Below are 27,992 nucleotides of genomic sequence, written 5' to 3'. Positions count from 1 at the left end.
TCTTTTGGCCTTGATGTTGGTCAGTTATGGTGTAAGAACAACCCTGCGAAGCTTCGAGTGTTGTAGATAACTAATACAATTAGGGCTCCCACGAGGCCTTGGAAGACACGTTCAAACCTTTGGGCCTAATGTCGTCGAAGTATTTTATATTGGTCTTTTCATCTCCGAGATAACATATACCGGCGTCATAGTTTTTGTCAAATTTTCCATCCTCGCCTTGTACTGGCGTATCTTCAACAAGAGCGGGAGCATGAAGCTCCCAATAATAATTCTCACAGCAATGATTTCGATGTGGGGTTTGGCAGTGGTACGTTTCTGATATAAACAGCAGGATCCAAATCTAACAGGACAGCTTTTTCTTACTCTCTTACAATGTATCCCAACTCGAGGCATATGGGATAAAACTATCGAGGCATCTTGCAATGTAGACGGTCAAATGTTCCTCTTCGCCATCTCGATTCCAAATATTCTTCTCGACATTACTATTCTCACACTTCCTATCCCTTACGTTATCCGTCTTAATGTTGCAAAGAGTCAAAAAAGAGCTGTGATAACTATCTTCCTTCTAGGTGGTTTGTATGTTGTTGTTTATCACTCATCTAACTCCCTAGGTGTTGTAGTGCTTATGCTTACTGATGGTAGTGTTTGTGTCGCTTCTATAATGCGGCTGATTGCTGTTATCACCCAGAAGGATGACGCTGATATATCCTGGAATATCGTTAACCAGAGCATCTGGGCTACTGTTGAAGCTAATTTTGCAATTATCTCAGGTGCGTTCCTATATTTCCCAGTATCAAAGTCCGTATGCAAGTGTTAATTTTTACAGCTTGCCTACCAACCCTGCGACCGGTATGGGTAGCAATTCGAAAGAAAAGTTTTTATAGCAAACAGTCAAGTTTATCGTATCAGCATGCTGCCGGAACTACGCCGCCAAGGCGTAAACCATCTTCATGGGCGACATTGATCCTCAAAACCAAAGCTGACAATGAAGAGGATAGTTTGCCATTATCAACTGTACGTGAGCCTACCGGAGACCTTTCATGCTCTGGGTCCGTACAAGAGCTGCAGGAGTCTGGCAGAGCTGCACCAATCCCATTGTCGTATATTCCAAAAATAAGAACCGAAAATGCATGGGAGGTAGAGTACAGCCAGGAAGTTTAGCCTGAGAACTAGGCCTGGGTTTTCGAAGACCATTATGTTAGATATATATCTAGGCGCTGAATAAAAATCTGGAGTAATAACTAGTCTCGCGGAGTTAGAAATGTCGTTGGAGAGAAGACGATAATAAGAGCAAAGTTCGTTGTCAGCTGCGATGGGAGCTAAAGTATTGTACACCAGGCTGCCGGTCTCACTGCTCGAAGACTTCTAGATATTATTCGATAAGATGGTCCTAGTAAGCAGAAAATTACACGACCCTGTTTAGTTTGCGCGCTTCTACGTCCATTATCGGGGAGTAGGCAGTATGTAATCTTCGATTATCTTTACTCTAAATTTTGTTGAGCTCGAAGACAATTAAAGGGGTAAAATCTAACCGATATTCAACCGAGACCTCGGTAAGCGTCGACTATGTACCTAAGGTTAAGTACCTTATGTAGGTACGTACCTCCTAAGATGGCTTAGACACATATGATCAGAAAAACACCAAAGAAACTTCGATAAGACTCAATTATACGCAGCAAAAACCATCATGACCAGAAGATAAAACCGCGGTCGGTTCTAAGTCATGGCCGTTATTTGTTTCTCTCCACTTCAACTTCTAAATAGTCTTATATACTAAGAATACACATTTCATCAAATCGCATTTGCTCCAATCAATTCCCAACAAATGGCGCACATTCTATCTAGGTCACGTGCTTTAATGCCAAGTCGGGCGATATCATTATCAAACACTGCTGTCGTCGCCAGTGTTAAACAATCATCCTCATTATGGCGACAGCAAATATCACACCAACAAAGATGGAGCTCCCACTCTCCTCTAGGCACAGGGTTAGATCCTTCAAGAAAAAAGGTGACCATGGGAACTCTTCAATCTATGTTTAAAAAGGGGGAACCTATCACGGTCATGACAGCCCATGATTTTCCAAGTGCACATGTCGCAGATGCTGCTGGGATGGACGTGGTACTTGTGGGAGATAGCCTAGCGATGGTCGCTTTAGGGATGGAAGATACCAGTGAAGTAACGGTTGAAGACATGTTGCTACACTGTCGATCAGTCGCACGTGCCACCAAAGCAGCCTTCACAGTAAGTCCGCATACCAAGTTTGATTGATACGGAAAATTAACGTCAAACTAGGTGGGAGATCTTCCCATGGGGTCGTATGAAATCTCGCCGGAGCAAGCACTAGAAACAGCCATACGATTCGTCAAACAGGGCCGTGTCCAAGGTATCAAGTTGGAAGGAGGAATAGAGATGGCACCAACCATTGCGAAGATAACCAAAGCCGGTATACCTGTCTTAGGCCATATCGGGCTTACGCCCCAACGCCAAGGATCCCTCGGCGGATTTAGAGTCCAGGGGAAAACGTCAAAAGGCGCAATGAAAGTCCTCGAGGACGCGTTGGCCGTCCAAGAAGCTGGATGCTTCGGTATGGTGGTGGAAGCTGTTCCAGCGGAAGTCGCAAGTATCATCACACAGAAGCTACGCGTCCCGACCATCGGAATCGGTGCGGGAAATGGTTGTGCTGGCCAGGTACTCGTCCAGGTCGACATGACCGGTAATTTCCCACCGGGTCGTTTTATTCCTAAGTTCGTAAAACAGTATGGTAATGTGTGGGCCGAAAGCCGTAGAGCAATCGAGTCTTATCGGGAGGAGGTAAAAACCCGCCAATACCCAGCTCCGGAGCATACATATCCTATCTCTCCAGGAGAGCTTGAGGCATTCATAAAAGATATTGAGAAGCTATGACACGATATCAATCGCTTGGTTGGATTCTGCATTATACCATAGACTGATAGAGTGTCAAAGGCGCGACCATCAAGTTTGGTTTGACCATGTCAGCATAGATAGGCGTTTTGGGGAGTATAATTAAGACGTTATGATTGTAGCAATTCCCCATCTCATCCAAATGCAGGAGTCATTGAATAAGCCACAATCAACTGATCGTTTGAATCCTTAAAACACTATTAAGGAAGTCAGCATTTATAATAACAGGTATAATGAGGTAATAACACATACTCGATGTAAGTTACCGACGATCTCATCCAAAGCGGGGGCAAAAACACTATTCACGTAGAGAAACAGACTATCGGCGGGATTGAGATGCAGCGCCTTGCGTAGGTGAGACACGACAGCCTCAAACTTTTGCGCGGCGCTTATCTGTCGCACTTCACGCTTGAGCTGCGGAGCAGACCCTCCGACAGCCTTGAAACGAATACGAACTTTCTCCTTTTCAAATTTGCCAGCGCTAGCAAGAGCTGAGCTTGCATCTTGAGGAAGGGCCGTTAGAACAGCTGATGCAGTCATAGTAAGTGGGAGTTCAGGTGATGCAGGTCGATCCGGAATGGGAGAAGCTGGAGGTGATGGAGAGGGCTGTTCGGGATACTCCATCTTGTATTATATATACGGTAGAAGATTATTGTAGAAGCGTAGGTATTTATAGGGATAGATGAATTAATATTCAAAAGCCTGAAGCTTGCCGAATATACAATCACATAAAAGTGAAAGATGAAATTGATTGTTTCTATCTTGGAGTTTCCAAAGAGTCAGGTAAGTGATACATTCCCCACATTCAGCAAGCCACATTTTGGAAGTATTGTGGCTTACGTACCAGATCTTAGGGACTACAGGTACCTAAGGTACCTAAACCTATTAGGTGCAGTTACTCTCAACTCTTACTTCTTACATGTCTCAACTAACTTTTCATACCCATTAAAATATCAATATCAATATCAATATCGAACACTCTTATGTTTATTCAATTTATTATTTAACTTATATACTATGAAACCCAATCAAAGTTCCTAACCATCCAACCGTAAGCCAATCAAACAAAATGTCCCTGATCCCCTTTGTCTTGTTGAAAACACAAATTGGTCATAATCCAAATCCCATCGTAATCCCTTAGCAATCCGTTCACCCATCTATGCTTAGGTTCATATTATGCCAATTCTGCTTCGATCAACCCCTCATATCCTCTGGGGTCCATCCAAATCTTGTTTATCTTATATCCAGCATCATTTATTAGCTTCCTCCACGTAGCTTCGGTCCTTTCATAAGCCGAAAGGAGCGCCATCATGTTCAAATCCATACCCGCTTGGTAAACGCTCGCGCCCTTTGGTGGGATTACAACGTCGCAGACGAGGAGCTTAGAATATCCCTTTTTCATCGCCGGCACGATATTCTGGAGGATCTGAAGCGATGGCTCGTATGCCCAGTCATGGAACACCCCGCGAAGAAAGTACGCGCGACTCCCTATTTCACATGCCATATATTAACTCTAGTTCTACAGTTTCATACCGATTTATACAGGTTTAATAAGATACAGACTTACCATGAATAGGTTGAGGTTCGAAGAAGCTATGTGGCATAAGTTTCACCTTATCTGTCCCGAGATTTGCATCCGCGAGGACAGCTTCGAGGTCTTGGATAACCAGGGAACCGGCTGGTACATCTGGGTGCTTCTTCAGGAATGTAAGAATATCATAGCCATGGTGGCCCCCTATGTCAACAACTAGTGGTGCACCAGAAGTAAGATCAGCACCGGCGATAAGAGAAGTCGTATCGTAGAAATCAGGCCACGAAAACCTGTACTTTGACCACTCCATCATATAGCCACTGAAACTATCCTGGTACTTTTGATCAGAGAGACATCTATCAAAGAATGATAATTGTTCCGGAAAGGCGTCAACGTAGTTATTATACTTGGGGTCCAAAGGCTCTCTATACGACGTCTTTGCTAGAAACGAAGGCAGATTCATAGAAGAGGCATTCCAGTGATGAGCCCTACAAAAAGTGAGCAGCTGCACAGTTAATCAGTTGAAATACAACCTTACATAGCAAGAATTCCTTGAGCAATAGTAGCCGATTCATCACCGATTGAAAGTGAGAAGTTAGTTGGTTTGTATCGATCTTCTCCTGTTTCCTCGATAATGTACGTAGCCCCTAAAAGTCGCAATAGACGACCTTCCAGGCCAATCTTAGTCCTCAACCAAGAAAGCGGCGTACGCATATAATATTAGGTACTCACGGAGCAAGTTCAAATCGCAATCTTTCGTAGCCAACTTGGCTATCTCTTCAACAGTCTTTTCACCACCACCTACTGCCGTCCATCGGTGCCAGATACCAAGATCTAGCAATATTTTCAGCGCCGCATACTCGGCCGGATTCCGAAAATCGATATTGAAGATTCTTTCTTGCTCCGTTTCCAGTCTACTAACTAGCTTGCGCGCACTTGATAGCAACTTCAGCCTTTCCACCTCATGACCTTCGAAGTCGGCAACCGAAAAGGCATTAAGCCTGTCTACTACCAGGTTATAGCTGTCACTCATTGTAATTTTCGTAATAAAATGTGATATGTAAAAAGATGTAAGTTCTATTCACTTTGGTTCTCAATAAGATGCTTACCGACGTATTTATAATGTGCCATTAAACCCCCTCAGTCAAGGTTACAGTACCTTCATGCACAACGATATCAAAGCGATACATACCTCATGTAGGCATGTATTTATCCATATCTTGAATGATATGTCACCTTTGACAATAAATCAAAGTGTACTTTGCTCATCTAGGTAATACCATGCATGCTTCGTATAGACCTATAGAGCATGGGACATATAATTTATGAATATTATAAGCACGGCTTGCATTAAACTGCCCGTGTTAGAGCCTGCATCTAGCAGGATTTGGCATACCAAGAGATTGACGGCATTATCACATACTTTAGTGTGTTATCCGGGTTACCCTATGCTGCCACGTACTAATCATGCCATCGTACAATCAGGAAGGTTCCGTAAATATGGCTGCATGCGTGACAGATAAATCTGATAATGCAGTGAAGTGCCTACATAATAAAATGTAAATCACTACGGAGTAACTACTTTTCAGCCGTCCCACACTCAGTAGGACCATGATCTAGACCATCATAGAAGATATCATCAAAGGAGGCATATGCTGCTATATGCAACGTCAGCATCGGATATAACGTATAATAATATATAACATCGTAAAGTATTTATCACTATATATATCAATACACAAAAACGCTCAAACGGCATAAGAATGCGTGGAAACGTCTACAAATAAGACTATGTAGATAGCAAGTCCTAATTTCACTGTCCATTGATAGACCAACAACTAGGTTACTCAAGATATAGTTTTTCAGGTTGCACCGACGTCTGTATTAGTGGTGAACCCCTCAGCATCGTACATTGATTCGCTTTGGCACCGATAGGCGTCAAGTAGGGTGATGTCAGTGGCGTATGTTGGAGTAATAGAATATTCAGCTGGTCGGAGATAGCCCTTACTGCGCGTAAGATCACCAAAGCACTATTCTATTTGACATTCCAATCTGTCAATTCATGCAGAATATATTACGGGAATATACAGGCCATAAGGAGATACGGAGTCTTCCTCAAAATCCAGAACTACAACCAGTCCAGTCTTGTTGGAAATATCTAACTACCCCTAAACATCCCCGATTCCCCGCTCTCCGTGCTGACCTAAACGCTTATTAAATAAAAAATATCCAGAAACAGGAAGCTTTATTCCCAGAAGGAAAAAAATAATAGCGGAAATAATTATTCTATACTTAGTAGAAAACTCTATGATATGATATCAAAAAGAACTCCGAATCGGGGAATCGAACCCCGGGCTTGACGGATCATAGGTTGTATGATGAGAGCGTCAAATGTTAGCCACTACACCAATTCGGATTGTTGATCGAATGCCATGACAAGTCATACATCTGCTGTGTGAAAATTCGAAGCATATTTTGGTATATATCGCCTAGTTTCCCTAGCGCAGTCTAAACCCGCTTTAGCCGCATCTCTTGGGAGGTTGAATGTTTCCTATATAGGCAACAAGTGGAGGGAGCTAAATAGGAGAATAAAAATTGGCGGCTATAAATGTGGATAATCGTTGAGGTTGATAGACAAAATCCGAATACCCAATAAGACGACGGTTGGGTACGAGGTATTATTCCAACTAAATATTAGACCAATTCAAGAGTCTAGTCCGGACATGTATATAATCCTGCTATTGTCAGATCCTTGTTGCACTAGTAGGTTAGGAGCTCAGGTTCGTCAGGGGTATAATAAGGATATAATAGGGGTATAAAAAGTTATAAAAAGTTATAAGACGTAGAATCGGTTAAAAACGTGTTTTATTGTCAGGTTCATACAATGTAAAACTTTTCTCCTCCATTCATAATACCTTTGATATACACGTCATCTTCATCAGTTACCCCATCAACAAGTTCTACATATGCGATGTAGCGTATAAGCTTAAGAGGACCTCTCTTTTTAACAATCTCTGCAATAAAAGCTTTCCGAGTAGGATGACTAGCGGTAACAAGCCCAAACTCACGAGACTGTGTAGAGTCAAAGTTCAGAGGTTGCCTATAAAATGTCTTATGGGGTCTGAAAAATATTTGTCTGAGATCGGTACCCACGTGGACGACTGGTTTAGCAAGCAAGTCAGCTAGACTAAGGCTTCCTAAGGATATCCCTGCCAGCTACGTAAAGAGCCCACTTCTGGTAATCGTTGTGGCCCGGCCATATGCTTGCTCGGATCCCAAGTTCATGAACGAGCGCGGAGCCCAAGAGAACTCAGGATCTTGGAGTCTGGGGACATTCCAGAACAGCACATCGCTTCCGATCTCCTTTAAAGCCAGATATAACTCTTGCATTCTAGTAGCGCAGACTTGTTCTGTCTGCTCGGCCCTTTTCTTTTTATCAACAGAGAATTCGAGCATGCGAGAAACGTCAAGGCCGATGATTCCGCTAATACATATTGTCTCATCCTCCTGTCTACTAGTCATCCTACCCTTAAGTCCTTGCACCACCTCCCTAAAGATTTGATAAGGCGGGCTGGAATGACCTGTGAACTGGGGTATTTCCATTGGGTTCATGTCCTTCTCTCGATCCATGGTGTACCGGAAAAAGACGCCCCTGAGAGGGCCTAGGATGCTTAGTCCATACGAAAAGACAGGATCTCTAGGCGAGTTGAGCATGCCCTCTATCCGAGGGTCCACGCGTATATTTACGTAGCGATCTCCCAGCTTTTCGATAAGGGAAGAGAACCTTTGGCGGAGTTTAGCTTTTAAACGAAGACGTTCTGCCACTTTAATGGCCATAATACGGAGCTCTTCCTCTTTTTGCCCAACCCCTTCCGGCAAGTTGGCATATCCATTTACTCGAGCCGTTGTTAATTCATCGAGGGGAAGAGTCCCTTTTAGTAGAACCGGAAGAAGTCGTTCTCATCTAGCGATGATAGATGGTCTACTACTCTTTTGTGGTTCTCTTCATTTTGGGATTTTTCACCAGAGAATTCGTCAAACGTGACTGCCCCTGAAGATAGCTGAAATTTACAATATCTTGCAAGCTTAGCTTCCTGGTAAGTCCAAAGCCTCTGATTTCAGTTGCTTCTCCCTATCCTTATTAGACACTCTCGGGGATCTTTATTGGCCGTTGAGCTTTCTAGCCATTTATCGAGGACTAGGACATTGGTCGAGTGGGCATACGTTCTTGCCATCCTTGAAATTGCTAGATTTCTTACACCGGTTTCCAGCGGCACGCATAGGGTATCCATCCAGAAATAGCTCCCCCTTTCCGAAGCTGAGTTTAGAGCATTCACATGCCTCTGAATTCGTCTTAATTGACATATATGTATGCTATTACTTGCCGGATTTCCCATACCGTCAGACCATACGTGAGATATTGCGACATAAGGTGGCACGGTGCCTGGTTCACCTAGATTGAAGCTGTCTAGCTCTATTATAGGTCCATATGGACCTTCCACGACTCGTACGATTAGGATACCACCATATAAAAGAACTTCATGAATAGCTTCAACCGGCGCCGTTATCATTTCACACTCCATAGTACGGCAGTTCTTATCGTGAGAAGGTACATACGTTCCATCTTCGACCTGATTGGCGTAACATGCCACCTCAGTACATCTCGAGTGGTCTTTATCCGGTGTCGTTCGTCCTATGGTCGTATGGTAAAGCAGAACAACAGGTGAGCACTTGGAATAAAGATTGGGTAGTTCTCCGCGGCACCAGCCAAAATTCAACAATAGGCGATCCATAGTCGGAGAGCGTGACCACCTAATAGTAGCCATGGTCTCTGTCGGGATATCAAAAATGTGGCTGTGATTGAAGACTAAATAATCCACAAGAGCCATGATAGATAATAATATTACCCCTTCGTTTTCGATAATAGTGTTCGATAGTCGATTAATCCTCATATTCACCACCTTGTTGATGGTATAGAGTAGTTCGCAAAACTCGGTTCTGGCTGTGACCCATTCCTTTTCTGTAATTGTATGACCTGCACCACACCAATACCAGATATACTGCTCCAACTTCGCGTGTGAAATAATCTGATTTCCTTGTTCTTCTATCACTAGGTCGGAGGGGTAAAAGTGAACCTGGCATAATTGACAAATCTCTCTGATTAAACCGAAACAGAGCCAGTTCTAGAGATGCATTGTAAATTGGGATTCCGTCAGGGAGCCCGGCGTGCCGGGCTCTAACGCAGTGAGATCGATCCCATGTCTATCCGGGTAGGTTCTAAAGGGCCCGGTGTCCCTCTCATATTCACAGACACAAGGGACCTTGAGTTCTGATAGTACTAGATCCATGACAGTCTAAATTTGGACTAGCACTCATTAATATATACTAGTTATATCTATCGGGTACGCGGTTGTACCCCTAATTGGAACAAATATCTTCAGAAAGGAACAATAGTAATTTTGGAGCCCATTGGGTAGAATCCCAATAATTTACTTACCATGTAATGTAACCATTAAGGTATCCCAATCAGCAGCAAGACACACCAGAGCCACCCCCAAACCACTCGCCACATCTAGCCACATATATCTCGTTGCCGACGGACCTTGAATTCATTAATAACATCGTGTACTGAGCGCAACAAGGCAATCAAGTCATCATCGTCGTGGTCAAAGGGGAACCAGATCAAGGACTCGACGACGAAAAGAGATTAGAAAAACTTAGACTTGCGCGATTCTTCGTCTTATAGACTACTACCTATATATACACGACCTAGTGACCATATTTATACCGTTCGCTTCGTTAATGTCGAATACTATCGTTTTTGATGTCGTTCCAGCCGCCAGTCAGGTTACCGTCAAGCACCGTCCATACCGAAACCCCCAGGCACCCGTGAAGACTGGCGTTTGGGCCGCCACGCCAACTAAAATTTTGACCAAATAGAAAACAAAGCCACCTTTCGCCAACAATGCATAAAATAGAGATGCCTGACGAGTGGATGCGGAAAGAACTAAATGCTAAGACTCCATCCCATGCCATGTCCTTTCCATGGAATATGTGGAAAGGCGTATTAGGCTCCATCGTTCTAGCCGAGTAAGGGTCAAAATGGGGTATCATCGCACCGCGAATGCCGTAGAAGAAACAGTCCAAGATTAGAAGTGGGGTCAAAGTATGTATGGTGTATTCCTAGTTGTGAATGATCGGCTGGTTTGCACAGCTTATAGAACTGCGGCAGATTGGGAGTAAATCTACGTCTGCTGGTAGAAATGAATAAACTTGGGTTGAGGTGAACTAGTAGACCTCATCGTATTCTTGGAGAGAAGGAGTCCAAGATGAGAAAGATTTGCGCTTAGGCATACGCTGAAGCTGAACAAGGAGATCATCCAAGTCAACCCAGTTGCGATCATCATCAGCAAATTTGCGATGCTTTTTGGACAGGATGTGCTATAAAAACCGTTAGTATCAGACACATTAAGACCATTTACGTTTAGAAAAGGGACATACCTCATCAAAATCAGCGTATTTATCTGCGCAGTTTTCACAATAACCTGGTTTGAGCTCGCTTTTCTTTGACTGCGACGATTCTCGCTTTTCTGCGCGCGGAACAACCTTCTGCTTGGATCCTTCTTGAGAGTCTTTATCGGTAGCGTCTTCATCAACAAAATCCAACTTTCGACTCGATGTACGGCTCATAGGGAAAGTCCGCTTGACTGGAACCTCATCTCGCGGGGTTATCTCGGCATTCCGGCGAGAGCTCAGATCCTGCGAGGTCGCGGTACTGTTACGCTTCAAGACCTGACGCTGAAGACCGTGAACTTCTTTGCTTAGACCAGTTATGAGACCTGGTGTTGTTGCAGTGGAGGAGATCATCTGTGATCGAATTGCAGACGTTATATTTGAAGGTTGGACTCCGGATGCAACCGGCTCGCCACCAAAGAGACGGCTAGCAGCACGACCAGTAAACGCATTAGAGCGTGATTCCGCAATATGACCAGCAGGTAACCTAGATGAGTTGGACAGGTCCATGGAGGCGACACTAGAGCCACGGGAATGGCCATTTTCCATCTCACACAACGATCGCTTTCCAGTCACAGGCTTCGGAGGTTCCATCTTGAAGGATGGAGGAGTAGGCTTATTCTCGGTAGCGGCTCTGGTCACCTGGACTTTCGGCTTGGGCTCGGGTCGGGAATCTCTCGGTTCAGGCTCGTTAATAAACGGACATCGTCCCAATGCAGCAGTACGAAACTGGGGCCAGTCGCCCTTTGCCTTCTCGGCAACCTTCTTATACTCTCTAACCATGATAGGCTTTTGCTTCTCTTCGGCGTCATAGACATATATGTATGGACCCTTAAAATAATGCAGTTCCTGACCATTCGCGGCTGGATCTCGGTCAGATGGTCCGTTGACTCGCTCATTGTGGAGAAGATGTAGCAGGTTACGGTCCTCAGTGGTTCGAGGTTCGGGTTCTCTTGCTTTGCGAGCTCCATACGCAATCTCCACGCTAACGTATGGATCGGTCTCAAGGAGTAAAGCCATCATTCGCTGCAACTTATCTAAAGACCAGATCTTTTTCCCCATCTCCCTAGCACGCAGTAAGACATCTGCGCTACGCTTTGGCTGATTTAGTGAGCCGACTTGAACATGCGACGATATCCCCTGTGTCCGAGTACCTCTATCAAAAGTTCTTCGTTTAGTAGAGGCCTCTGACAGCCGGGTTAGCAATGAAGGGTTGATGGTCTTGACCTCCTCTTGTTCCTGGTCTTGTTCTTGTTCCTGCTCGTGTATGTGGTCCTGGTGCTTTTCGGTAGTTGCGTCCTCTTCTTGACGGCTTACACTCTTCTCAGAGGGAATAGGCCGAGTCGTTACAACATGGGTGATGTCGATGGAGAAAAATGCTGCCTCGCGCTGTATAAAAGCAATGTAAGCAATCCGAAGCATCTAACATAGAAATACTCTGTCTACTTACAGCACCTAAGGCAGCAATCTGTTTCGCGAGCTTTTTATGAGCATCGTTAGGGACCTTCTCGAAGTAGAAAACAAGTTTAGGGAATCTGGCTCGGTGGTGCTGCTGCCATATTTGAATCTCCTCGATATCCTTCTCTGTATATCCAAGAGAAGCAGGTGCCGTTTGTTGGGAACGTTGTTGGTGAGAATGACCTGCTCTCTCCCTGGCCAACTTGCTCTCGTAGGTGTTTGCATTACGACGTATCTGTATGGGGATTTGACTCTTAGAAACCCGCTGCTGTTGGGATGGAAGTAAACGTTGAGAACCACCCTCGATAATTTGCTTCTTGGCCGGAGGTGGTTGGCCGTATTGTTCTTCCCGTTGTATCTGAGCTACGGTGCGTTTTTGTTTGCCGAGAGTAGTACTACGTAGAGGGGAATTGGCCACATTCTGGTTCGTAGATAAAGGAACTCGTCTACTAGACATGGTGGATCGAGGCATAGGCGTGGGTGATAAAGATACGGCTGCCATATAAAATGTCGACTACTCAATGTTGAGTGATTTGACAAAAGTCAAACGGTTTGTAGGTCAAGACTATGTGTCGGCCAATAATACAATGTTATTATTGGTGGTGGTTGAATTGTCTTGAGAGTTAATGTTAACAACGGCAAAGGTGAAATCTAGACCAGGAATAATAAAATCTGACTCGTTCTTCGTTCTTCGGGTTTTTTTCGTTTCGATCCGGTTCAACATATAATGGACCTTTAGTCTTTTAGTTGTGCCTTAAGGTATGTGCTAAAGTATATTTTTTAAGTCCGAGAGTTCCCACGCGACAAACCGTGGCTCAACACGTTGGATTCGATGAAGCACAACACGACAAAACCCTTAGATGTTAGGAGGTCATTGAGGCGAATTAAAGAAAATTAAATAATCTTGGAAAATTCAGTGACTTAAGAAACGCGAAAATGACCAGTGATCCTACGTGTATGAGTGTTGAAATCGAGTCCCAAGTTAGAAAGCTCTGGCTGGTAGTGGGCAATTCTCAGTAAGTGAAATTCAGTTCCAAGCTTTTTGAGGCGTGACTGGTAATTCCGCGCTAGCACTAACAATTTTACGAATCAACAACAAGAGTTGTGCACGGACCATTTTTACCATTTGACATCACTGTTGGCCCCCACTATAGATTTGCACAGCAACCGTAATTTAGCTTTGTTAGTGTACATTATTTACATTCATCTTTTCAGTTTTCAGCTAAGCCCCACCAGCTCCCCCGCCATGAACCACCAAATTACCAAACCACCTTAGGCAGCAGGAACCAATTAGAATTTAGGTAATCAACGTCTTCTGATTGCTCCAAAAACTTTCCGAACTTCTGACGTTCCTTTTCGATGCGCCTCAAAAAACTTCCCGAATTACAACATCCAAGACTAAGATAAGGTGCACCAAGTAAATTCAACCCTTAAATACCTAACCTAACATATATAAAATCAGCATCTTTCTAAAAACCAAGATTTTATCCTAGTGCAGGAATAATTGAACTTTAATATTCTCATATTACCCCTTTGGGTAATACTCAAGTAATTCCGATGATGCAATTGGTTACAATATTCCAAGGATTTCAAAAATGAAGTTTCGTCAACAACAATTATGGCAACTTGAGCGCTATCTTAAACCACACTCGAAGCTTTCCTCCCCAAAGCTACAATGCTCACGATCCATATCAACAACAACAATACCCTCTATACCACGATTCTCAAAAACGCCCCTCAGTTGTACAGCCTTAAGATGTAGACTAAGATCTGCGCGTACCTATCACACATCCGTCTCTGCCTCCGAGCTCCTCTTTGGCCAACCTGTCCACGAAACACACCCTCATATCCTCGCAGCTGGTGAACTCACGCCAGGTATAACTGCACAAGAATATCATGACCGCCGTGCCGCCCTTTGCCATTCCTTACCCCCAAACTCCGCCGTCCTTCTCCCCGCCGAATCCCTCAAATACCGATCCGGTGCCGTTTTCTTCGCCTTCCGCCAAGAGTCCAACTTCCTCTATCTCACTGGATTCTCTGAGCCTGAATCCATAGCCGTGTTGAAGAGGACTGGCGATGAGCTAGGCGATTACACATTTCACTTATACTGTAGGTCGAAAGATCCAAAAGTAGAGCAATGGAGCGGTCCCTGGAGTGGAGTTGATGCCGCGAGAGACGTTTGGAACGCAGATGAGGCAGAGGATATTAAGCTGGTAGACAGGACACTGGCTTCGGTGCTGGATGGTGCTAAAATAATATTCACGGATGTTGAACTGACGCAAAATGGGACGTCTACAAAACTAGCCAACCTCTTGCGTTCAGCAGCTCCTAATGCGAGTATATCACCTTTAAGGCCACATATCAATGTTCTCCGTGCCATCAAGTCGCCAGCCGAAATAGCCAATATGCGGCACGCAGGGCAAACGTCTGGCCGAGTGTTGACAGAAGCTATGCGGCGGTCGTGGAAGTATGAAAAGGAGCTGGCTTCATTCCTGGAGTACCAGTATCAAATGTCTGGTCTGGACGGACATGCTTACATCCCCGTGGTGGCCGGAGGGCCAAAGGCGACACTCATCCACTACGTCCTAAATAATGGTATACTAAACGATTCGGAGTTCGTCCTCGTAGACTCCGGTGGTGAATACGGAACATACATTACTGACATAACACGGACATGGCCCGTCTCAGGGAAATTTAGCGAACCACAGAAGGACCTATATAACGCTATTCTTCGCGCCCAGCGATCATCTATCTCGCTCTGCCGCGCTAGTGCCAATGTTACTCTCGACAAATTGCACCTGATCACGGAGAATGCCCTCCGTGACCAACTACAACAGCTTGGCTTCGACCTAAGTGGAGATGCCATGGGAACTCTATTCCCGCACCACGTTGGGCACTATATCGGCCTTGATGTCCACGATGTTCCCGGATACGCACGGAATGTGATCCTGAAAGAAGGTCACTGCGTCACGATCGAACCCGGCATCTACGTGCCCGATGATGAGAGGTGGCCCACAGCCTTCCGGGGTATGGGCATTCGAATCGAGGACAGCATATGTGTGGGCGATGATAGCCCCCTTAACCTAACTACAGAGGCGGTTAAGGAGGTTGACGACATCGAGGCATTAAGAGACTAGAAGATACTCATGAATTATATAAAAAGACTACTTTTTGGAAAATCGTTGCCGAGAAGCCCGAGACGACCAAATATCAAAGGCATATCATGCTTTAAAGGGAAGTATATTATAAAATATCACACATTGCACAGCGTATACATCTATTTTATAGCCGCTTCCTCAGAAATCTATTGTAAAACAAATACCTCAGTTATACATAGTAAACTTGGCCCATTAGACCTATATCACGACAAATATCATACCTTCTCATTTTCGCCCCCTACCATAGAAAGGTGGCAATGAAAAAGCCTAGCCGTGAGAGCCCGAGAATAGGGGGCGCCACCTCGCAGCTCACGAAACCTAATTGATCTTGCATTGACTCACACTTACCTATTCCCATTATCGAGCAACACCGCCTTGATACTTTAACGATACTAGGTTAATGAAACAGTTCCGGATAATCGTATTCGTACCTAGGGCCGCAATGTCCCAACAGTTGCCATTAGCCAGCGGATCGAGGCGCGTGCCTCGGTGCCAAGTAAGGCATCGTACGATAAACATACGACGTCCAAGGAAGAAGCTTACTAGCGAAATTCACTCATTTCTGATGTAAGACGAGAAGAGGAGAAGAAATTGCGCGCAGAAAGTATCAGCCTAGGGCCGAGATCTATTATTAACTGGAAAAAAGGATTCCGAATGCGCTGACTCTCCCGCAGGAGGTAAGTTAGGTATCACTATAACTGGTAGAAACTTGTAGATTGTATAAAAAAAAATTCGCTGGCGCCGCTCCTCTCGAGTCTCCCAGCCAGACTCTTATCCTGAGTAGGCAGTAAGGGTAAAACCTGAATTGATTCCTTTTCCCTTCGTTCGCCATTTCCCCATAGACCGTAGGATATATACCTAACAGACTTGTGTGAAATTTGCCAGTTCCTGTTCCCCAAAACGCCGTAGTTGTGCTTAAGTAGCACTATCCCAGTATAAGACCTGTTCATCTAAACCCCTAGATGTTCTCTCCCTAAAATTGAAAATTCAAAAAAGCTTTTTTTCTAAAACGCCCAACGTGCAACCCGACCGTGTTATTTACCAGACTCTGATGTGTTTTCATACAAGGTTGAGGTATATATATATACGTGTGTGATATGTATGTTGGTGGTAGGTAAAGGCGACTCAGAAGATAGATGGATTGTTCCGTCCGTATCCAATGTTGATGTTATTCCGTTATGATATTCAAAGGTTTTTCTGAGACTACCAAGCCCAGATTTATCAAGGTGGGTTGCCAATGTCGGGTATTATTGTTTAAGCAAGATATTCGTTCATCGTCGTTAGAGTGGTCGTTGAAGCGGTTGTACTTGATTAATACGAAGGGTGAGTGGTGAGTGGTGAGAAATATCTCAGTCATAAATGGAGTATAAAGTAGAGTTTGTCGTTTCTTAAGAAAAGGCTCTAGGGTTGAAGACAGAAGCGCCGTATCCTTGGGGTGCCCAATTTGGTGCAGGAGCGGCGCCAACCAACTGTTCGAAGGCATGTAGCCGGCGAGCGAGTTCTTCATTCTTCTGTGCCATCGACCGATTCCTACGCTCCAGTTGGTGAATGTATTCGGTGGCTTTAGTCAAGACGGTGCCCTATATATAGTTAGTCATTTACTCTATAGACCAATATAATTCTCCACTCAAACACACCTTGCTTACTTTAGGTGCCGTTCTCGATGCGCCACCGTTATCGTTGTCGTCTCCATCTTCAGGTATTGCGCGTAGAGACGGAATAGCGTCTCGTAGTTCAGCGATCTTATCTTTCAGATTGGTACGATACTTTCGTTCGATGTCGTTATGTGCCGCCCGGTCACTATTCCTAGGCTTCTCCTTGGACTTCTCAGTAGCATCCATGGAGTTAGTACGTGATGGTGCTTGGGGTCGTGTTGCAGTTGGCTTGATACGAGGCTCGGGTGTATTGCTTTTACTATCGCTCATAGTAGTTGGGCTTTGGTTAACTTCGAATCTAAAATCCATTCCAGGAGCTTGTCTTGCGGCTATTTGTTGTTGCGGGACTTGCCCCGTGCCCATAGCAATAGCCAGTAGTCTCTGACGCTCGGGGTCGTTAAAAGGGGGGTTAACGTTCACGTAGTCCATGCGAAAGCCAGGCTGCGGCGGCTCCCAGCTTAGCGGCGTCGAGTAAAGTCTCTCGCGCGGGGGTACTTCAGAAGGTATGGGGGCCGAGTCGTTCTTAGTAAGTTGATCGGCCAAGGCCATAGAGAAGAGGTCGTCTTCGTCCGATAGCGCGTGATCTAGGGCGCTATCGTCGACTAGATCAGCAGTAGACGACGGCGGATAAGCCACTTTGAAATTGTTGCCGGATCTCCCGACAATCCTTGACCTAGGACGAGGTTGAGCTAGGATCGGAGACTTGCCCTATACCTCAAACATTCTTTAGCACTATCCCGGAAGATGTGTCCGAAGGCCATCTTTGCGTGAGGAGTTGTAGGCACTTACGGTTCTGTTTTCTCGGTTTTCAGCAAAGAGAGGATCGCTCTCGTTGTCACTATCGAAGCGAAGCCAGTAATCAGAACAGTCGAGGGTGGATGGGTTCTCGGCAAATTTGGATCTTCTGATATCAGAACACTGGCGCTTCTTAGGTAGCTCCTGTCTGGCAAGCTTGTGCTTATGCGAGATGGTAGAAAGGTTCTGAGAAGCAGTTGAGGCTGGCGAGTCAGCGGAAGTGCTGGGGGTCTGATGCGAGCCTGAAGTCGGAACCGAGTTCACAACACTTGATTCAGCTGACCTATCGAGTTCGTCCCAGAAGCTGATGGATGATAGTTGCTGCGAGTAGTCTGTAGATTGATCGAAGAATGTCTCAAAGGTCTGGGGCAGGTTAGGGCTTTTATCTTTTTATGATTCAACCAAGGTAGTATCAAATCTATGTCTATCATACCTTGTCGTTACCAGCAGGATAAACGTCAATGTCCTGCATAACACCTGCGTCCATGACGAATCCCACAACAATTCAAGGGTCACCAGCAGATCTTTGGTGACACTATACGTCGATTGCTATGGTTATAAATAAATGGGGGGAGAGTCCCGGGAAACGGGATAGTCGTCGGAAAGCTAGACCTTGTAAGGTGATGGGGATGTGCTATCATGCGAAGTCCGGGCTTGGCGAGATAGACGATGAAGTCGGAAAGACTAAAGGCGAATAACTTCAAGAGAGACGGCGCGAATTGCCACGTCCGTTGCCGTGTATCGTGGTACGGTTGCGCAGCTAGGTAACCTCAGGCCGAAGGATGTAGTATGTAGAGGTATGTAGAGGTTAGGGTATGAAGGGTTGGGTGTAAGTGTGAAGCCACCAGATGAAGCGAGCAAGCCACACAAACACACAAACACACTATAGACTATACAGGAAAGGTAGTATAGGGGTCTCGACTATGAGGGTATGGAAAGGTATGATATCACAAATATCAGATATAATGCCACAATGGTGAATAGATCAAACGATATTGAAGAACGGATGATTTATGATATAGAATAAACAAATAAGCTAGGTAGTTTAGTTCGGTTGGGTGGTTAGCTTATCTATGTATAGGACAAGTTGGATCAGGATGAAATGAGATGGGAATTCGAGAATTCGGCCGTTAAAGAATAAGAATTACATCCCACGAAGTCTTACTGGGCCAGGGTTGCCGTTTGAAGCGTATGAAGCATATGAAGCGTACAATGGCCGAGACCGCCCGACGATGCAAGGGTACGAAGTTACAGTCCAGAATTAATGGCCTGACGCTGCAGAGCAACGGAGACGCTCAGATAAAATTCCCCAGGCCGCCCAGGCCAGCCGGACCCCAAAGGGAGATCCCGATATATTACTACCCTTTTTCTTTGGGTACGGTACTGGGACGGTACTAGACGGTACCCGTATAACTAAAAAAGTACTACTCGGCGGCAGGTCGCCGCGGTAGCGACTTGGTTAAGACCCGTTTGTAGACCCGTAGTAGACCGCCATCGTGACTCGTAATCCAATAAGAAACTCCGAATAATTCCCTAGTAATTCCTGATAATTCCTGGTAATTCCTGGTAATTCCTGGTAATTCCTGGTAATTCCTGGTAATTCCTGGTAATTCCTAGAAATTCCTGGGCAATTATCTTAATACCTTAATTACGGGGGTACTACTTGGAAATGCTTAGAAGTGCTAGAAATGCTAGAAGTGCTAGGAGCGGCAAACGGGAAAATGAAGGACCTGGGAGGACCTAAGGGGAAAGGCAGAAGACCATTTCGTCGACATTGTGGGCTGATGGCCGCAGCGGTCAAAAAAGTATGGGAACCGATGGGAACTAATGGGAGCTATGGGATTTGCCCGAGTTGCAAATTTTGTCACAAGTACTTACAGTCTTTAGAATTCCTCTCGGTCCTCTCAGGTCCTGTCAACGAGAAAAATAGGAAAATTGTTGTCATCGGTGCACCGGGAGGGCAAGAAGGTGGCCTGACTTTTTGTCGATAAAGGGAATATTTTCAAGGGTGACGGTCTAGAATCATGCGTCATGTGGGGTGAGAAGAATAAAGATCAGGCCATTCACAAGGCTGACATTTTAAATATCGTATGACCTTCGCTTTTACTCCTTTGGAAATAACGAGAACAGGGTTCTAGATGCAAACAATTGATGTAATTGGATAAAAACGTAGCAATCAATTTTTTCCATTGGTCGGCATTCTCCCCAACTATATGCCCTAAATGTTTGTAGCCTCGCTATAACCCCACTGAAACCTAACGGTTTTAAGTAGGACAGTCATGTGCCACAGAAGCTAAAGTTGGATACCTAACGGAGGACGGCAGGACGGAGGGACGGAACCATCCAGAGTTCGAGATTATTAAAAAAAAAATTTAAGATTGTGGCGGATTGTGGCTTATCTAGTACATAAAGTCAGATCGAGTACCTTTTGAAGATCTTGAAGATTTACATGAGGTCCACTGATCCACCGCCCACTCCGATGCTTCGTACAAAAAGTATTTTCGTAAATCATGCTGACTTTTCAATATCTCTTACTAATAGTACTTTAGTACAACCACATGTCCACTTCTACATCGAATCTCTTCCTCCGTTTTCTTCCGTGATGCTTCATGTAGGAACATCGCATATACATCCGTATGCACCTTCGCATGCACCTTCGCATGCGCATGTACATATGTATGCAACGTCGCCACGGACGCTATATTCCGGTATCAACTACAAAAATTCTCACGAGTCTTCTTACCGACACGGGCACACTGCGTCGCCTTTAACCTCGTAAAGGTAATCAGTACCTAGTGTATTCCATACCCATATGGTAGTTTCCATGATTTATACCACGTGTATCCATACCTATAGGCCTACCAAGTATACATATGCTTGTGCAAGGCACACATTCACCCACGTTCATAGTGGCGTCTTTCACTTACAATATCAAAGCAGGTAAAAACTATCTGATACCTAAACACACCCTTCTGAGTATGAAGTCTCCTACCCAATAGCTTGGTAGATTCCGTCCCCTATTTCCCGTAGTTAATTCGAAAGTAGTAACAAGTCGGGGTTCGTTCCGTTCTGGTAGGTAGGGTCCTATATAATCAGGTAGGGCTCAGGGACAGATCTATTGGTTCTATTCCCTACGTTGAAATATTCGGCTAGATCTTAGATCGTATGATCACAATAATTTCTATGCGAGTGATACCGCGCCCAGGGTCCTTGCAATCCCGCATATCCATATCCCAAGATGTTCCCAGCGGCTGCATACCCGTGGTTGCAGAAAACTTACTACCTATACTACCTTGTGCTAGCCTCCTCCTTACTAATGTAGGAGAACTATCATATTTACAACCTCGTTAGCTTCGTGAGCGAATATTAAAGTTACCTCATGGATATGTCCTAGTGATATCAAAAGGAAACCGGTGAGCGGCCATAAGTCGGTATGTTTACTATCTGTTCCTGGTAGTGGATCATATCTTTCATCAAGCAAGCAGTTCATCGACGATTAACTTTATCCTAGTCTCTTCTGAGACATTCATCTGAAAGGGATCGTTCTATGGCAACGTAAGCAGACACGTTGCAGCTGTCAAAGGACTGTAATATATTTAATTGCCGTATCGATGAGATCTAGATCTAGGCCGATATATGCACAAATCAAATCCGGACTACCGGATACTCTTGGACAAGCGGAAGATGCCTGTTGTCAATGAACCGAGCTTACGATATTCCAAGAGATATGTAGTCCAGCAGTATGTATGCAGTATGTATGTATTGTAGTTCGGTAGCATTTCCTTGCCACATTCCATGAACTTCATCTCATCTATTTCCAGATTTTTATCACATTTCTTCTCGTCACATGGCTATAACAGCATATTAAGGTCTCGAGGGGAATATCATATGCGCGTATGTAGTCATTTTCTAGCGTAGACACAAATATCGGCAGCCTCCGAACTAAGAAATGGCGCGCGCCTAAAGCCTAGCCTTGCCCAGGCAAAGTGATTTGCGTATTGCGACTACACTAAGAGCACGGATAGAAACAATATTTTATTTTGTTTGGCACCACCGATTCCACTTATTATTACGATCGCAATGAAACAAATCCAGCGGGCCGTTATGTCTAACCGGGAATCCAAATTATCAAGCTATTCCTAATCAATAACTATCAATATCACCTGCGCTAAGACAATATGATGCCGAGAACAATCTATAATATTTAAGCCTCTTGTTAAGTTAAAGAGTTACTAGGGTGGCGTTGGTTTATTTCGGAGAGCTCTTGGGCGGCTTTATTTACTCTCGGAAATTATTCTAAAAAGGGTTCAAAGACTCCGGGGTATCGACTCGTAATTTCTTCGGCAATAGGAAAGTCATAATATACTGTTCGCTTAGTAATTAGACGAAGTTGTAGTGTAATAAAGAATATCTTCAGTTTTATGCAAAGCCGTTCTCGATTCATAATCTAGATATGCAACTCTAATATTCCAGTTGTGGAGAAACAATTTTCAAACTAATTACCATATAGTTATGTAGAGATAACTAGTTAGGTAGGTAGTTAGATATCGTATGAGTTTATAGATTTTTGTATTGAGTGTAGAGTTTGAACTTCTTAGGTTCAGCTATTACCTATGTTATCCAGGTGCCTGGTTTTGGGTAAACACTTATTAGGGGATATGTAACACTCTTCATTATTGTGTCTTATACCTAACTAACCTATACTTTAGTGAGTTACTCTAAAGTCAATACAAAACCTTCCATCTTCAATAATAATTCCAATGATGCTTGAACCTTGATGTGGATGGCCTTGACCACTTATGTCTTAACTATCAAGCCAGTCACTCACAGACGCATGAAATCGAAGTGATATTCGTTCAGAAGAATGGGCTAGTAGTAGAGCTTCAAACGGAGTATATTCATGCTTTTATCCCAGATTAACTAAATATGATGTTTTGTACGCTCTCAAACTATGGTCATACATTCATGAGAGTATATGCGGTAACTCTTATGGGACAATGACAGATCCCCACTCCCAGTATTCAACTATCACATTCTAGCACTTGTCTCCTCATACCAAATTAATTAAGCACTAGCACCCGTAGATATGATGTCAAATCCCAAAAGGCTTCTTAGCCCAAACCCCCCTGTATAATAGGATCGTGAGAATGCTTAGTTGGGCGCATCTTGTGAAACGAAGTTTGTTGCATCTCACCGAGTGTCATTCGATCAACATCCTATCCCTATATTCTTTATTATCTAACATAATCGCCACGGATAATGTCGCACAGACAAGCTGAAACATTATTCTCTAATCAAATAATATGTATGGCTTATGGTGGTTAGATATCGTTGACAATCTTATGATGCTACACCGACTATATGACATACGGAAACTCAACAGGTTAGAATCTTTTTTTCATTACCCCTGGATGTGTCTACAATCTAGATAATCTAGCCTAGATCTACTCATAATAGTTAATACGAGATTATCGGGCACACCTCTTCAACAAAGTACCTTCAAGTACCTAATAGTTCCAACAGTGTAACCTATGAGCAACGATTACGGCGTAGATAACGTTCACTCTAGACCTATACGAATGAAAATAAAGACTGCATCAAGTATTAGGTCACATATTAGGTTAGGTACATTTAGTTAAAGATTTATGTTATGAAATGAACCAACTTAAGACAGGGGTAGATATCAGCAACAACAATAATAACAACAACATTGGAACGGTTAAGTAGCGCATTCCCTAGTATCCCAATGAGCCCGTAATCCAGCAATTTTTTGACAAGTATCACGGGAACACGGCGAATCACGGCCGATACGTCGGACATCGTCAATCCGGAGCGGTTGCCGGTTTTAAAAGACACATGTACTAAGTGGGGAGAAGTGGGAACAGGAGCATCGGAGTCACATCCGGCGCTCCCGGAATCAATAAGTCATGCCGCCGGGCGGGGGAGAAGCACGTCATTCGTAGCGCCATGCAAATTTAAAAGTTAACGCTCCTAGAACTAACATCGTACGACGGACTTAATCTATTAAATGCACTTCTAAAATTACCACATAGAGCCTAAGTCCTATATTAACGCCAAGTGCATATTAAGACTCAAGCGCGATGGTTTACTCGGCGGTGAAGTATACGTACGTCTCTCCCCTTGAGGGGTACGAGAATGCCCCGCCGCTGCCGGACGAGAAGAATGAGGACGGCAAAAGCTACAAGAATCCAACGAGTGATACCCTTAGCAAAGCCTATCGCGAGTTCCCTGATCCGCTAGATAACGGTCGTCGCGGTGGTTTGTGAGTGTCCGACGACGAGCTCCACAATTGCTATCAACTAACATGTGCGGGACTAACACCCCTCAGTGATATACATATTTACTACTTCCAAAACAATGAAAGCCAGACGCAGCATGCAAAGGACCTTTGGGAGCGAATCCGACGAGAGTGTATGATCCCTACTCATCCTTCCCCTCACTCCCATATGCTCTCTCTTGTAACGTAGGACAAGAACTCTAGTATATTTACTAAATGGCGTTGGTGCACAGTTCCTGAGCTAAGGATATACCGCCTCTGGGATAAGCCGATAGGTCCTCACCCGGTGGCAATGTTTGAGGTTAATCTCTTCTCGCCAGCCCAGTTCGGCGCCTTCATCCCTTGGCTTGCTATCTACAGGGGTCCATTGTCGGTGTTGATCCATCCCAACACAGTTGAGAACGAAGAAGGGGCTGAGCGCCGAAATCATTCCCAGAGAGCTATTTGGATGGGCGAAAGGCTACCCCTAGATTTGGATAGATTCTGAACTAGCTGTTAAGAAGTTCTTACGCTATGGAGTATTAAATAGGTAGATTTATAAATTGAATTACTCTATTTCGTTTCTCAACATTGGGAATATCCCATATCAGGTACTGCATAAAAACATTCCTTCTATTTTTAAGCTAATGTAATGAATCCCACTCGTAGTTGACCAATGCGAAGATAAAACAAGGTTGTATCCTCGATAGTCGTTGTACATATCACCAAATTGTGGCTTTCCTATTAACCCGAACCCCTATTTAAATGTGCTTAAACATTTTGGAAAAGATGGGGTCTCTGACTATCACATATTCCAAAGGCGAGCTTGTATGGGAATGCGGTCTTTCCATGGTATAATCTGATAGTTCAAAACATTCGACGTATCAATAAAATAATTATCATTTCTTTGTTTTCAAAGTACATATCATCTTAACTAATATCTCAAGGATAGTATGGAACTAAAGGGCAGAGATATCATCTTCACACTTGAAAGAAGCTCCAAATATTGGTTTCAGAGGATTGGGAGTTATGATATAATATTTCACCTCCATGCTGAATAAGGACATGAGAATAAGTTAATCCAACTTAAGGTTGCCCCCCGGATAACACGAAAGCCTGATGTTTCACTGCGCCATACCTGGTATTTATTAGGTATTATATCCTTGGTAAATATTAGGATAGATTGAATTATAAATGCCTAGGTACCCTACACCCTTTTATATACCCTTTCACGAGAGCGTTACGTTCGTCTTATATACCCATTCCTAGTAGATCTACTCCTGAATCTACCCATAAGTCATTTATACCCTAATGTGATTCTACCTCTTTCATCATTCATTTATTTTTCTTTCATTTCTTACTACTTTTCTTGCATAGGAAAAATCCGCATAAGGCAATAAAGCATATATCTCGAATAGGGGATCTTTACTCTTATTTGACACAATATATTGAGGTAAACCTTAGGCATAGAAACGTAACGTGAGGTTATTTTATATTAACCAGCTAGCTACTTGGGACCTAAATAGATAAACGTCCAAAGTATCTGACAGCACCGTCCAAATTAATAACAAGATCCTACCTAATTCCTAGGTACCTACCTATGTAATGACTTTTACATGCTAAAGCCTCGATTACTCCGGCATATTTACAACCTCTCCAGTCTCCAAAAAGTGGGAGATGTCCCTCAACCATCAATTTGATGAATGCCTCGTGAGTGTGTTACGGCTTGCGATAATGGCTGACCGTGTAATTAAGACGTTGTCCTTCTTGCGCGGAACTTTGAGCGATCTTGGTTGTCTTGTCTTGTCGTGCGTGTTGTGAAAATTTGATGATGGAGGAATATTCCTTTTTGTTCGCTTACGAAGGGAAGGAAGGGAGGGTGGAGGAAAGAGGGGGTATAAAGGGATAATGTTTCTGCGTATCTATTATTGAGTCGCCTGCCCAGCCCTTCCGTTGACAAAATATTAGTATCTAAATTTAATTTGTATTCTAGGCACTCCTAGAAATGTACTTCAGTTTCTAGCTTCTGGGTAAGTATCGATGGATATGAATCAGTATAATCATTCATCATGCTAAGCTTGTATGTACGATATAGCTTTACCTAAATAGGATGGTTGACTACCTCCTACCTATGATATAGGTTCGTTTCTCCTGCAACCCCGCTTCCTGACCCGAGAGCTATCTACTCCTTCATCCTGAACCCTCACCTGAATTCGTAGCCTTGCTCGTGTCTCCGCAGAAGTTGCCCTGAAGGGCGTCCTTTGCCAGTTTAGCAGCATCTTTATTATGTCCTTTCGGAACGCAATAAAACTTGAAGGCGAAGGCAACATTCTTTTCCATCAGAGAAAAAAACCTTTCAAGTTTTCGATACATATCGCCATTCTTAACAGGTTTCCTCTGCTTTGTCAACAACTTCCCATTTTCCTCCTGCCACGGCTTTCGGTACTTGCAGATATTGTCAACGACGTTCGCATTGTCCAGCACGAAGATGGTCCGGAACGGATTATCAGCCTTGTAAGACGAAGCGTTGCTATCGCTGGGGTACTTCTGAATCTTGTCATGGCCCTCAGCATCCCCTGTTTGTCGAGATGGTGACGCATCTCTTAATGATTGCCCAGAAGAGCCCGACGTGGGTTCTATATTAAGCTCAGCTAGGCGCGCTTCTATCTCAGCAACGTCTCCAGACGTGCTCTTTGCGAGTTCTCTCAGAAGTGCTTTACGTTCTTTAATAATTTTAGGTAGTATGGTCGTAAGGGCTAAGTATATAGCAGCAAGCTCGGCACCTTCTGTGTCATATGGTGTATCCTTGTCTCCACAAGGTGCTGCTATGTTATACTTAGAGCCCGTTCCAAAGAAAAGCCCTTGGCCGGTCGAATTTCCTGTATGACTTTTCGGTGTTTGACCTTCTGGTATACTTTCTCCACGAACATAGACAATAAGAGATGCTTTCATAACAAGGCCCCGCCGGTTACTGTCGATATCTTCCTTTGCCATTTCCCAGGCAAGGTGCTGTGGGTGACGGTGATGTTCTAGCTTGCTATATCCGACTAGCCAGGTCAACTGGCACTTTTCGCAGTACCTGAATGCGTCTTTCATCTTTGGATCCGTCGGAGGTAAAGGCTTAGGAGGATTATGGAAGTCCCATATCCCACGTCTCTGTCTCCATGCTGGGCCGAGCAGTTGCTCATCCCACTGCGGGACAAAGTAACGGGTGTCATAAAATAAAATCGTCCAATTTGCCGCATTGCCTATGATCAAGTCCCTGGAATTTGGGCGGCATTTTTCTCGAACTAGTTTAGTGTTAGCGCGTTCTACGTAGTATGATGGTTGAATAATCATCATACCTTTCTTACACAATTCATAAAGGAATCGAATACTTGAAGAGCCAAGATACTCGAAGGTCCATCTATCTAGGTTGTCCATATCGTAATCCCAATGAGTAGAACTACGAGGCCTGTAGGTAATTAGTAGACGATGAAGACAAGTGACTGGGTCGCTGTTGGGATAGTTGAACCGTGAGTATCCAAGAAGGGCGATATTTTATACAGTCTATGAGTTGTGCAATCTAGCTCTGTAATTCGTTTGTATCAGCAAAAAGAGAGGAGGATGTTGCTAAATTTCAAGTTCTAATTTATTACAAAGTGAGCCTAGATGGCATGGAAACTACTTCGATATGAAATAA

General features: G+C 44.1%; 7 protein-coding genes across 8 annotated transcripts; 3 read left to right on the top strand and 4 right to left on the bottom strand.

Annotated features, from left to right (window-relative positions):
• Positions 1-289: 289 nt before the first annotated feature.
• GL218_02964 (3-methyl-2-oxobutanoate hydroxymethyltransferase) lies at positions 290-2,905 on the top strand (the record flags this gene model as incomplete). The annotated part of the gene is made up of 6 exons (XM_033579507.1): positions 290-307; positions 353-576; positions 643-770; positions 827-1,049; positions 1,867-2,242; positions 2,294-2,905. The coding sequence occupies 6 exons, from the start codon at positions 290-292 to the stop codon at positions 2,903-2,905; spliced, it is 1,581 nt and encodes a 526-aa protein (XP_033436789.1).
• A 152-nt stretch (positions 2,906-3,057) lies between these two features.
• On the bottom strand, positions 3,058-3,547 carry GL218_02963 (Ubiquitin-like protein ATG12; the record flags this gene model as incomplete). The annotated part of the gene is made up of 2 exons (XM_033579506.1): positions 3,058-3,120; positions 3,176-3,547. 2 exons carry the CDS (start codon positions 3,545-3,547, stop codon positions 3,058-3,060), a joined length of 435 nt encoding a protein of 144 aa, XP_033436794.1.
• Positions 3,548-4,097: 550 nt separating this feature from the next.
• On the bottom strand, positions 4,098-5,487 carry GL218_02962 (Demethylsterigmatocystin 6-O-methyltransferase; the record flags this gene model as incomplete). Its single annotated transcript, XM_033579505.1, has 4 exons — positions 4,098-4,411; positions 4,491-4,942; positions 4,993-5,122; positions 5,187-5,487. 4 exons carry the CDS (start codon positions 5,485-5,487, stop codon positions 4,098-4,100), a joined length of 1,197 nt encoding a protein of 398 aa, XP_033436795.1.
• A 5,255-nt stretch (positions 5,488-10,742) lies between these two features.
• GL218_02961 (Hsk1-interacting molecule 1) lies at positions 10,743-12,897 on the bottom strand (the record flags this gene model as incomplete). The annotated part of the gene is made up of 3 exons (XM_033579504.1): positions 10,743-10,895; positions 10,956-12,356; positions 12,418-12,897. The coding sequence occupies 3 exons, from the start codon at positions 12,895-12,897 to the stop codon at positions 10,743-10,745; spliced, it is 2,034 nt and encodes a 677-aa protein (XP_033436792.1).
• A 1,123-nt stretch (positions 12,898-14,020) lies between these two features.
• On the top strand, positions 14,021-15,562 carry GL218_02960 (Intermediate cleaving peptidase 55; the record flags this gene model as incomplete). The annotated part of the gene is made up of 1 exon (XM_033579503.1): positions 14,021-15,562. One exon carries the CDS (start codon positions 14,021-14,023, stop codon positions 15,560-15,562), a length of 1,542 nt encoding a protein of 513 aa, XP_033436793.1.
• Positions 15,563-16,971: 1,409 nt separating this feature from the next.
• GL218_02959 (Sterol regulatory element-binding protein 1) lies at positions 16,972-18,520 on the bottom strand (the record flags this gene model as incomplete). 2 transcript variants are annotated; one of them, XM_033579502.1, is made up of 4 exons in its annotated part: positions 16,972-17,163; positions 17,221-17,946; positions 18,028-18,396; positions 18,467-18,520. In XM_033579502.1, the coding sequence occupies 4 exons, from the start codon at positions 18,518-18,520 to the stop codon at positions 16,972-16,974; spliced, it is 1,341 nt and encodes a 446-aa protein (XP_033436062.1). The 2 variants fall into 2 exon arrangements, with proteins under 2 accessions (XP_033436062.1, XP_033436061.1); XM_033579501.1 differs by having other exon boundaries at positions 17,230-17,946.
• Positions 18,521-24,134: 5,614 nt separating this feature from the next.
• On the top strand, positions 24,135-24,818 carry GL218_02958 (putative 21.2 kDa protein; the record flags this gene model as incomplete). The annotated part of the gene is made up of 3 exons (XM_033579500.1): positions 24,135-24,316; positions 24,383-24,465; positions 24,565-24,818. 3 exons carry the CDS (start codon positions 24,135-24,137, stop codon positions 24,816-24,818), a joined length of 519 nt encoding a protein of 172 aa, XP_033436060.1.
• Positions 24,819-27,992: the final 3,174 nt, after the last annotated feature.

This window comes from Daldinia childiae (genome assembly GCF_008694065.1).
Source record: "Daldinia childiae strain JS-1345 chromosome Unknown Scaffold3, whole genome shotgun sequence".
In the NCBI taxonomy this organism is placed as follows: domain Eukaryota; kingdom Fungi; phylum Ascomycota; class Sordariomycetes; order Xylariales; family Hypoxylaceae; genus Daldinia; species Daldinia childiae.
The sequence above is the reverse complement of the archived record's forward strand: the minus strand, read 5'-3'. Positions and strand labels throughout refer to the sequence as shown.